At 40.9% G+C, this 12964-nt stretch overlaps 1 protein-coding gene across 2 annotated transcripts in view; it reads left to right on the top strand.

Annotated features, from left to right (window-relative positions):
* The window catches only part of MORN3 (MORN repeat containing 3), an 814260-nt gene that overhangs the window by 294159 nt on the left and 507137 nt on the right, over positions 1–12964 (top strand). For both annotated transcript variants that reach the window (XM_044068660.1, XM_044068661.1), the window contains exon 3: positions 11741–11898. In XM_044068660.1, the coding sequence (XP_043924595.1) occupies positions 11741–11898 (158 nt within the window). The remainder of the gene's footprint in view (positions 1–11740; positions 11899–12964) is intronic.

Below are 12964 nucleotides of genomic sequence, written 5' to 3'. Positions count from 1 at the left end.
ACAACTGGGATACTTTGGCAGGGTTTCATATTAAAAAGTTAATAATACAAAGATGGAGTGATTAAAATTAATTATTTGCTATCAGAGACATGCAAAGTGAGATTTCCTTCTATAAATTTGGGGGAGGGGGTATACTTAGGGCATATATTTAGTAACAACTTGCAGGGATCTGCAGCAGCAACATTTAAAGACATTATGAGAAAAATCCAGTCATACTGTAACTTTTGGGGCAGACTGGGCATAGCCCTCCAAAAGATTTTAACTATTAATTTATTTGCATTTCCTCTGGTTCTGCATGCAGTTCATGCACTACCAATGAACCCGAACAAGATCTTTTATATGGGCAGGATAAAAATAAAATCTGCTATGAGATTTTTTGTCACTGCCTATCAGTATGGAGGATTATCCCTACCAAATCTGGAATTGAATAATAAAGCAGTTAAATTTAAGGTGATGCAAGGTTTACTCTGTTGCTCTCTCTCTCCCTCTCTGCAAGTGGTGACACTATGGAAATGGATTCTGTTCAAATGGATGGTTGGAATATTGTCTTTATTCAAAAGTCTATTAAAGAGAGTCTTTAGGTAGTCAAAGTCTATTCATATATCTGGTGAGTTGGTTGAGCATGTCCAGGATATCTTTGCCCTAACAAACAGTCTAAAAGTTTAGTACCAACATGTATGTTTAAAAATCAGTGTTTTGCTTTCATGGATGTCCAGCTGACTATGAGGAAACTGCCCTGGTTTAAGTTCAAGAAACAGCTTCACTGTAGCCCACACTTAAGAAAAAGTTTGAAGTAAGGGACAGCAACCACGCCTAGATGGTAAAACTGCTGAATTTTTGGGCTTAATCTAGGATAAGTTTCTTCCCTAAAGCTGACTGGCTTTGTTGGGTAAGTTGGTGGGTGGATCCTGGGTTTGGGGGCAAGCTACATTTAAAAGGGCTGTCTCACACATTTATAAGATTATCCCACGGAAAGACTAAGCTCAAAGTGGGTATAGAATGATTTGGGGATTAATATTCCCATGAAAGAGTGGGCCAAGATAATCCAGGTACTTTATTATGCTACAAAAGTTTTTCAGGTGGCAATGCATATTTAAGTATGTTTACTCCAGAGAGACTGTCACATTTCTTTCCTGCTACCTTGAATATATGCTGGAGGTGTTTCCATAATTATACTGGCATATGGTGATATTTTTGAGGGATTGTGCTGAATTATGAGACTTTAAAGCTGAATTGCAAAAGATTATTGATAAACTTTGATCAAAAGTGATTAAGCTAACTCCTTTATTTCTGACAGGATTTGATAATACCGTAGAGGCAAAAGGGTGGTGATTAGTTCTTGTAAAAAGAGCCCCCCTTCTTTCTTAGAGGATAACAAACCTTGTAGCAGAGGTTGAAGACCTCAAACTGCATTTACCTATGGATAAGGTTGGTAAATACATGGTCAGCTTGACCCAAGGTGTATCCATGTAGCATTTTTAGGAGATAACCCAACTTTGCATGAGAAAGGTGAAGAAAGACAATGTGATAATTTTTATTTATTTGTTTATTTTTTAAAGTTATATGCCGTTATTGTTTTGTGGATGTCTTATGTAACCGTCAGTATCAGGCTGAGCTTACATGTTCTTGTTGTTGTGTCTTTCGGCCTTTCCCGGTTGGGGGTTGCCACAGCGGAACTCTGATCTGCTAATGATTGGCAGTAAATTTTTACGTGCCGAGTTGCTGACCCTGACGCACAATCTTCAACGAAGGTACGCCCATTCATGCATGTCTCCACACAGAAGACGCTCTAGCTGAGAATCTAACAAGACAACATCTTACTGTGAGGCGACAACGCTACCGCAGCACCACCACCGCAGTAGGCTGAGCTTGCATGTATAAAATGGAATTACGCAACAACCCCCCCATTAATATTCCAAAACATGCACGCTGATTGGTCAGCTTGCAGGTTATAAATAGAAGACTTATACTAATGGAAAAAGGTCCGGTTGCTCAGACTTTTTCCATTAGTACAAGTCTTCTTTTATTTTGGACAGAATGGAAGAGCTCCATTGCTGTTATCTCGCTGTGTTAAATGAGTTTAACATAGCGAGATATCTTAAAAAAAAAGCAACGGAGATCTTCCTTTCTCTTTTGCTTTTTTTAAAGCTGTCTCGCTATGTTAAGCGAGACAGCTTTAAAAAAAAGCAATGGAGAAAGGAAAATCTCGTTGCTTTTTTTAAAGCTATCCCGCTATGTTAAACTCTTTTAACATAGCGAGACATGTTTTTAAAAGCAACGGAGATCTTTCTTTCTCCGTGGCTTCCACACACACACACACAGTTCTGATGTACTGTGTAACCATACGCATGCGCAGTACATCAGAACTGCCGCAGAATACTGGACAGCTGCAGAAGGGCAGCAAGGAGGCATTATACAATGCCATTATTTAAGAAAAGTATGTATTTTTTTCTTAAATAATGTCATTATATATAATAACTCCACTTCTGTGTGTGGGTAATGCTGGATTTACCCACGGTTGTCTTTGTTTGGCCACTCGGGCTTCGCCCTCATGACCAAACCGCACCAACCGTGGGTAAATCCAACATTACCCACACCCAGGCATGGGTTATTGCTTAAATATTTAATCCAAATAAATAAGAAATGAGCCATCCACTGATGGCAGTTGAAGGTGGCATCATGCATGTGGACAGCCAAGAATGAACTTTTGTTTTGTTTGATACTCATAAAGAGATGGATATTAAAAAAAAACAGTCAACTAGCCAATAGCTAATACATGTCTACTAGCTATGGTACGTGAGAAAATAGTGAGCATCTCAAGAAATATGACATACTGTCTGATAAACAACATGGTTTCAGGCCACACTATAGTACACTAACTGCTCTTTACAGCAAGACTAGCAACATTTACATAAACATGGAGAAAGTTCTTATAACTGGTGCAGACAGTCCTCATGGATCTCAAATATACATGTGAACCAGTTGATCACTAGCTAATACTAAGCAAAGTCTGTTTCTGTAAACAAGTAGTACGATGATTCAGTAACTTTCTTCTTAATCAGATCTTTGTAGTACATGCACTTAACACCTTTTCTGAAACCAGCATCATTTCCAAAGGTGTAGAGCAGGATTCAGTACTAGGTCCCCTGCTTTTCTCTTTATTTATTAATACATTATTTTACAAACTTCCCCAACTTTAAACATAAATTTATATGCAGATGGTGTAGGGTTAATCACAGCTCATAAATCTTCATCAGTGCTAAACAGACAACTACAATTGGACTTCTTGCATATTTGGACCTGGCTTACAAATTACAAGCTTACAGTTAACACCAGCAAATTATAAACTATTCCCCTCACCTATTATTACAGAGATTCTTTGGACTAACTCTTGACCAAAATCTAACTTTCCACTGCCAGAGAGACATAGAAGTTAAAAATGTCATGGGCCTTTTAAAAATTACCTGTAAAATTTCTCACCTACTAACCAAGGACGCTTTCAATCCTATTGTCAAATGCCTTATTAAACAGATTAGAATGTGCTCTACTCAATTATCATTCTACTCTCATATCAAAACAAAACCCCTTTACAAACTGCAGAAAATAATTTTCTCAGATTTGTTCACTCCTCCCCTTGGAATGGGCATCACTGTAGCACTGTTTTAAAACTGTCTACCTGTGTAACTTATAGCACAGGTCCTCCTCAACACCCTAACTTTCAGACTGATCAAGTAACACTAACTGTCTACCTTTGAAACACCTACCATTCCTGAGAAACCTTTTATACGTTCTAAGAAATCAGTCCAGTGTACAACTACAAATACATTTATTCACCTTATCCATTACTGAGACGGCATTCCTCAAGTTGGGCACAGCTCAGTGGAAATGCATTCCCAACACAAGAAGAAGCCAAGCGGACTCCCTTACTTTAGAAGGCAGCTTAAAAATATGTGATACACAAATTGAAATGCAGTGTTTCTATGATGCTGCCTAATTGGCTTCAAATGACTATGTAGTATTTTAAAAGCATAGAATTTCCATTTAAATACACACATATGATACAAATGATACAATATTTATAAGGATTACTTTCCCTTTGGTAGAATATGCTTTACAGTGATCTCATTTATTTTGCACAGTGCTTGTTTACTGATTCACACATAGTTTATGACCAAACATGAATGGGCAGAACTCATGCTATATAAACAGATGACTAGATATAAATATGTGGAACATGTGTATTCTGTAAGCAAAGGAATGTTTAAAATGCTAGTTTTTAAATATACATATGCTATCGATTGTATAAACATTTTAAACATGCTAAAACTTAATGACTATGCAGAGTGATACTTGTTCAGTGTAAGTAATGTATGGTCTGTTCACTTGTTTTTTCGTCTTTGCCATTTTGCTTGGGTCATGACTGAAAAAGGTTCTCAGACCAACTCACTTAACCGCTTAACAAATTGAATAAATAAATAAATAAACCATGTTGTGAGATTAACAGCGTATGCATGTACTTAAAATAAAGTATCAGATAAAAGGCAATGAAAATAGGATGTATATGGAAAAACCCAAACACTACTAAGTTCCCTAGCTAAATTACTTCAGAAACACTGATCCTAGATAAATTAATAACTATTACTCACAGATAGTTCCACAAAAAACCTCAGCTTTGGCCGGCTAAGAACTTGCTGTATTCAACTGGACGCATAAGAGAATTTAAGTACCTTTATCTGCACTTTTTTTTTCAAAAAAATACAGTATTTAAATTGATTTTAACTGTGTTGCAGAAATATTAACTGAACTGGAAGTTAGTCAGTGTTTGCTGAATTTTGTTATTTGCTAGTAATTACAGGTGTGGGGTAGCCACATTCTTTGATTTCCTGTCCTTGCCTATTTAAGTGGTACAGTGTGAAATATTTTCTGCTTAAAAACCTCAGCTTTGGCTGGCTAAGAACTTGCTGTATTCAACTGGACGTATAAGAGAATTTAAGTACCTTTATCTGCACTTTTTTTCAAAAAAATACAGTATTTAAATTGATTTTAATTGTGTTGCAGGAATATTAACTGAACTGGAAGTTTTGACTCTGCTCTTCAGTTAGTCCCAGCCACCCTCCCTGTTTTTGTTTTGGTGTTATTCTTAGTGGCCTTGAAACTGCCCGCCCCTCTTGTAAATTTGTGTTTGGATACTCCTTCTGGGCCCATCTCATTTGCTCACTCAACTGAGTGCAGTGAGATCATATTCTGATTTCAGGCACTCCTACTGTGTACAAAGAGAGCATCTGGGAAACAGAAAAAAAAAATTTAAGCTTGTTTCCTGCCTTTCCTGTTAAGTGGTATAGACTATTTGTAGGCTTCTGAGCCCCCAAGCCCTTCTGTGTTGGAGGGAAGCCTTCTAGCTTAGTTTTTTTCTTATAACTAGCCAGTTTTCTAGTTTCAGCACTCAAAACTGTTTCTTTGATCTCAGCACTTGTTCAGAAAAAAAAAATAATTTCATCTGCTTTTACTGTACTTGTGTTTCTACCTACTTTATTTTACTTTTGCATCATCTTAAAAGTACTCAATTGTATTTATTACTGCTTGGTGTAACTCATTCTAAGCCTTTTGGTTTAAACACTTGGGCTTCGGACCAGTTGTTTTGCACTGAGAGGGTTTGTGGTCTGCACTGTAGTGGCAGAACAGGTAGCTTACATCCTTCTAGGTTGGGAACTGCTGATTGAGGGCTCAGTGTCTGTTATTCTAAAAGTGTATTAATTCTGGTTTAAGCACTTGGGCTTTCAGGCCAGTTATTTTACATTAAGAGGGTTCGTGGTCTGCACTCTTGTGGGAGGAGAGGCTGGACTCTGCCCTTCTGAGCTGGGAATTTCTGGTTAAAGGTTTATAGTGCCTGAATATTTGAACTGTATCTTACTGAAATTGGTACACCTTGTTTGCTGTAGCATACACTAGATCCAGGCCTGCTGAATCTAGCTTTGTTTATATGCTTGTTGTTTGTTTGCTTGTTATTTCCCTGGAACGCTAATTCCACCTAATACGCGGCTTCTCAGCACTTCTGTGGATCACTAGTGATATCTGCATTGCTTACTGTACTTATTTCCTTGTTTCACTCGAAAGAAAGTTACTGTTTGTCGTTTTTGCATTTAAGTTACCTTTACACATTGCACTTAAGTTACCTGGCACTTGCTCACTAAAGCAATTATATAAGTCAGCACTAAAAATTAAAAGCACTACACCCTCACTCCCCACTGGCCCTTGTTTTCAATTATTAAGGAATTCCCAATATTATTCTAGCATGTCCAAAGGTCAGTTGTCAATCTCCTCTCCAGTCCAGCTGGTGAATCTGGGAATCTTGAGGCAATGTTACAACTGCCTCATGTACACAGACAACCTTCTCCTCCTCCCAACAAATTCCAACACATGTGAGAGATGCAACCATATAGCCAAACTGGAGGCTAAGCTCTCCCAACTCAGTACTGGCATAACCAGTCAGGAGGAGAAGGAAACCACACTCACTACAATTCCAGTCTCACATAGACCTACCACGACAGCAAACCAAACACATAATCACACAAAAACATACTCGGAGGCTCTAAATAAAGATCTGCCTAAGCAGCAGAGACCTCCAAAGCAGACATCCAAGCAACCGCTACCCCAAAACAAAAAATGTGCAACACATATCTCACAAAGCCAGTGTGCCGAACAGTCACAGCCCTTAAGACTAAACAACACACCTGATACACTTGTAATAGGTGACTCTATCATCAGGCACACTGACGTCCCGCTCACCAGGCTGAACAAGGAGAGGGTCACGGTGAGCAGCCTGTCGGGTGCTAGGATCCGCCACATAACACAAGCACTCAGGTCACTCCAAGGCAAGTACAAATATGACTCAATCATTGTCCATACTGGTGTGAATGACCTGAGACGTACCTCCCTGGACTACATGAAAAGAGACATAAAGGAGCTCTCTGAGCATGTAGCCCAGGCCGGTATGACCCTGACCTTGAGTAGCATCTTACCCTCACCAAGAATGATGCCACAATATGAAGACAAGATGATCAATTTCAACAATTGGCTTAAGTACTGGTGTCATTCAAAGGGGATCCAATGCCTGTCAGCTTGGGATGATATGCTTGACAAGCCACGATGCTTTGCTCGGGACAGCTTGCACCTGTCACCCCTGGGCTTTCGGATATTGGCAAAGGCTCTTGCTACCCCCATAGTGCCTTTTTTAGGCAAGGCTCAAAAGACAAACCCACCTCCATAGGTATCACAAGGGATAAGAAACTAAGAGTAATGCTACTCAACGCCAGAAGTCTAAACCTCAAGATGCACGCACTCTAAACTCTCCTTAGCATAGGTTCATAGGTTCATAGGTTCATACTAGGCTATCTGCCCTGGGGCAATTATAAGACTAGCCCGATTCTGTATGGCTTACGCCACCCCTTGATTTGAGTATACTGTGCCCTTTTTAAGGTTTAGTTTACTGTGCCTCTGTCTAATAGTGACACGGGAGTAATCCCTGGGGCAAACCTACGATCCCCCATCCACTTATCGAGATTCTTCTTGAAGAGATTCAGTGAGGTGATCTGCCTCACATGAACTGGAATTCTATTCCAGAGTGAAGGGAGCCTCTGGGTTATGAACCTGTCCCTCCAGCAAGTTCTATTTATTTCTGTGCTGAGGTTCAAGTCCCTCGAGCATGTGGCTCTAAGGGATTTAGATTTACTGAGGTGGAGCATGTCCATTAATTCTGGATTTGACATAGCTTTGTATGTCAGGCATAGATCGCCTGAAGTAGAACATCGATATCTGTGCAGTAACAGAAACCTGGTTCAGGGCTCCCGAGAGCACCCCAGCACTACCAGGTTATACCTCATACCATGCTTTTCGGCCCCAAAACTTGGACCGAACCACAAAAGGAGGGGGAGTATTGATATTCATCAAAGATACCCACACCTCCAGGTTGGTGGCAAAGCACGAAGCATCAGAGACTATCCATGTGCAACTAACAGTGGGTAAAACTGCCTTCCAGTTCATAGCCTGCTACAGACCACCCTCCCAAACCCAGGAACCCCACTCGGCCTTTCTGAGAACACTGGAAAATATGTAGGTCTCTCCAAACACCATTATATTGGGTGACTTCAACTACCCAAACATAGACTGGGAGCATTACTCTAGCTCCAACACCCTAGCCCAAAGGTTCCTAGAATTTGTAAACTCAAATGCTATGGAACAACTTGTTACCACTCCCACAAGAGGGGAAAACATACTGGACCTGATCATCACCAACATGGGGACTCTATGCTCCAGACCAGAAGTGTATCCCTCACTGGTAAGATCAGACCATAAACTAATCTCACTGGATATTCACATCCCGACCCCACCCCCTGCCCAGAAAACCACAGTGAAAAACTTCTCTAAAGCAAATTTCACACTCCTCAAAACCGAGCTGGAATCCTTCAAAGCCCCTGGGCCTGTGGAAAATACGGCCCAGACCGCAGAATCCTTTATAAACGCATTCTATGAACACCTTCAGGAATGCATGGATCATGCGATCCCAAATAAAACCAAGACCCAATCCCCCAAAGGCAGGCGTCCTGTCTGGTGGACCCCAGCCATAAACAAACTATATAATAGAAGGAGGAAGCTACTAAATGATAGAGCAAAATCCCAAAAAGGGAAGGCATCACTGATCAGTATTAGCAAAAACTACGGGCACTCATAAAATTGTCTAAGGCCAGCTTCGAGAGAAAAATTGCACAGGACACTAAGGATAATCACAAGGCTTTCTTTAGTTATGTTAGGAACCTGGGTGGTAATTCCCAGATATGCTCAGAATTAGTCCAAAATGACAAAAAATACACTGAACCCACAGACATTGCCAACATCCTAGCTGACAGGTTCAGCACAAACTCCCCCCCCCTCCCCACCAAAAGGGCAAATATCTATCCCAGCAGAGTACTGCCCCCTGACATCTCAGATGCTCAGGTAAGAGCTGCCTCTCCAAAGCAAAAAACACAGCATCAATGGGACCAGACGGTGTCCCGGGCTGCGTCCTACATGAACTCCAAGAAGAGCTAAACCCAAACATAAAACTACTGTTCATTCTCAGCCTTACTACAGGATATGTGCCCAAAGAGTGGCGTACAGCAACAGTGGTCCCTCTCCATAAAGGTGGTGCCTCAACGGATACTGGAAACTATCGCCTCATAAGCCTGACTAGCTTGGTCTGCAAAGCTATGGAAAGGATCATCATGGACCTCATAGATAAAGATATTGGGGACCTACAGACACTGGATCCTACCCAGTTCGGCTTTGTTAAGGGCAGATCCTGCCTCTTAAACCTGGTTGATTTCTTTGAAACAGTCACCAAGGCGATTGACGAGGGGAAGGTGGTCCACACAGCCTACCTGGACCTCGCAAAAGCCTTCGATACAATACCCCACTCGGGCATTATAGATAAGCTCACCAGCTTAAATATAAACCCCTATGTCACTAGATGGATTGCAAACTGGCTCAAGGACAGAACCCACATGGTCAGAATTGCTGGAGCCATGTCAGACTCCAAACCAGTTACAAGTGGTGTCCCACAAGGCTCAGTCCTGGGACCTCTCTTGTTCGGTATATATTTCTCAGAGGTACAGGCCAACACGGAAGGACTGTGGCTGACCAAGTTCGCAGATGACTGCAAATTGGGTGCCATAATCGACTCTCCAGCTGACACAAGCATCTGCCAAAAGGGCCTCATAGAAACAGACAACTGGTGCCAGAGCCATGGCCTCAAGCTAAATGCCAAAAAGTGTATAGTCATCCCCTTTGGCAAAAACAAAGTGCCACAAATTACCACATAGGTGGTAATCCATTAAGTACAGAAGAAGTAATTAGGGACCTGGGGACCCAAGTTGATAGCAATCTCTCATTTGACAACCACATGGCCAAAGTGGTTAGAAAAACATTTTATATAGCCCACCTAATCATGAAGGGATTCACATCTAGATCAGGGGAGGTCACAGTGCCCCTTTACTCATCCCTCATCAGGCCCATAATTGAGTACAATGCCCCTTTTGGGATGTACCTTACCAGACACCTGCAGCAACTGGAAAGACCCCAAAAGTACCTCACCAAGAGGATCAAAGGGCTCAAACAGATGCCATATGCTGCCCGGTTAAAGAAACTCCAGCTCTACTCAGTGGCATTACCGCCTGTTCAGAGGCGATCTGCGCCTGACGTATAAAGCCATGTCCAACCCGGAATTAATGGACATGCTGCACCTCAGAAAATCCAAATTCCATCGAGCTACGCGCTCGAGAAACTTGAACCTCAGCACTGAAATAAATAGGACATGCTGGAGGGACCGATTCATAACCCAGAGGCTCCCTTCACTCTGGAATAAAATCCCAGTCCAGGTTAGGCAGAGTCCCTCCTGGACTCTCTTCAAGAGGAATCTTGATGAGTGGAAGGGAGATCGTAGGTTTACCCCGGGTATCTCTTCTGTGTCACTGTTAGACAGAGGCACAGTATACTAACCTCGAAAAAGGGCATAGCAAAATAAATTTAAAATGGGTGGCAAAAACCAAACACATTCTGGCTAGGCTTATAAATGCCCTAGGGCAGATAGCCTAGTATGAACCTATGAACCTATGAACAAACAAGGCAACATCAACTTCTTTCTCTAGCATCATGCAGTTATATATCATTTTCTTCCCCCAGCACACAGTATCCGTGGCATCTTCATCCTGTTGCTGGGAAAATAAGTAGCTAAACCAGGTTTTTCATTCATCATAGCAACCCCTCTTTAGAAACAAAAGCTTAATCATATTAGTCCTGCAAAAACAGAAACTGGCAATATATTTCCATGTCTGCTTCTTTGAATCCTGAATCCAGACTATGTCAGTGACAAGTCATTATAGCAGTTACAGTCCAGCAGGAGTACAGTTCCTGTTTTTTCATCTTTCATTGTTGCACAAACAAAAGGAGGCAATAGGTCGAAGGAAATAATGCACTTCAAAGGCATTCTTTGTTCTTTCTTTTTTAGAAAGACAAAAGACAAACTTCCCTCTAGCCGTGGGAACAACTGAACAGAAAAATAAGAAGGAAAAATACATTGTGTTACCTGCTTCATTTAATTTGGTATTACCTTGGTTTCACAGTTGTCTGTTTTAGCCTGGCATCACCCCTGGCTTCAAAGTCCCTTTAGCTAGTTACATTATTTCTGGCTTAATAATTTTCTTGACATGTTTATTCAGTGTGGGACCAGTTAAATTAAATTATACAAATTTTGTAGCCGTGTAAACCTTGCATGACTTTCACTACATCTAGATAGTATATTTTCATTTGGCAGCAAAGTTTTTAGTGCAGTTCCTGTAGGTAGACCAGATACTCTTGTTCCCTCCTTCAGATTTGCTTTAGACTGCCTTTATGACATATAGCATTTCACAATCTTATTTCTATCCTTTTCGTTTGTAAACCCATGTGACTAAGTTACAGCATGGTCCTCATAGAATTTTACTTTAGTCAGTATTCTGCAGTCTAGCTGATTTAATGCGGGCAGATATTTAAAAATACATCAATGCTTTATCATGCTTACTATTCTCCTCAATTGCTAGATTTGAAACAGATTAGCACACTGCTTAGAGCTTTGCTATGGAAGCAGTTTTGCACTGTTTGTGCTTGCTGGCTACAGTGATTAGCTCTCACAGGTATTAGGGGATGATTATTTGATTTATTATTTCAACAGGAAAAGGTACACAGCTGTGGAAAAGCACAGGAGCCCTCTATGATGGAGACTGGAAATTTGGAATGCGTAATGGATTTGGAACGTACAGTGTGCCTGACCCTGTCACTAGGGAATATAAGAAATTGTATTCTGGGGAGTGGAAAAATGACAAGAGACATGTAAGTATTGTTTGCTTTGGATATATACTACAGTGTTTCATTTATAAATGTAAACAAAATATTTCTAATTAAATGTAGAATTTTGGGGCCCAGATGAATGATGGTGATTGAGCCCTTCATAAAGTATTGTATTGTCCCATAACTGAAATTATAATAAAGTGGAACATTAAAAAGTCCGGACCTCTCTCCAGCCCTTTTACTGTATCATGACATCTGATATAAGACTAAAGAGGACATGACTGAGACTAATAGTGTGTTCACCACACCGCTTCTTTTCTGTTAAGTGTTGCATTTTGTTTGTTGGGGTAAATGTGGTAAACATGGTTGACCATTTCCTATAATGTGAAGTAAGGAATTAATACTGTATATACAGTCAAAGTCACAGTCAGATACTCAGGTAAGCATAACACAGGAAATTGTAAGCATTGCCCTCATTAAGTGAAGATGTCCTTCCATATCACTGTTGCAGTATTCATAACCAGTGGGATCTCCTGCCATGGACAGTCCTACATCCAGCCAGTATACCAAAACCTTTAACTCTTACCAGTGTCATATGTCAGACATATGCAGCCAGCATCAGCACAGGGCATAAAGGTGACATATGGATGCTCCAAACTCAGAACTTATTTGCTACCAGTCCGAACACCATAGTTGAACATTGGTCTGAACATTGTTTGCTGTACTGGTTCTACTGAACCTCATTTCTGTCCTAGAAACCCTTTAGCTTGGAAGGTGGAAGCCATGTTTATTAATAGGAAGAGAGTGTTCCTTTGTGGTTTTCCTCCTCTTCCTGTTCTTCCCAGATTCTGACACAAGATCAGTCTGGACTTCTCAAGAATCTTGTTAGTGACTCCCATTAGGCCAAAACAGCACTGGCAACCCTCCTCTTTCATCTGGCCAGGGGCCATCATCACAAGTTACCTCACCAAATGGCTCTTCTCACACAAGGTTATAAGTCTCTCCTTCACCCTCATCTGTCCACACTTCAGTTGACACTTCAGGTGATAGGATTTTAATCCCCTTTCAACACCAGTTTTCAGAGGACTTGCATAGGGTTCTGCAGTGC

Source organism: Protopterus annectens, chromosome 4.part0 (genome assembly GCF_019279795.1).
Source record: "Protopterus annectens isolate FY-2018-M chromosome 4.part0, PAN1.0, whole genome shotgun sequence".
Lineage (NCBI taxonomy): Eukaryota > Metazoa > Chordata > Ceratodontiformes > Protopteridae > Protopterus > Protopterus annectens.
This window is presented reverse-complemented; position numbering and strand designations above follow the sequence as displayed.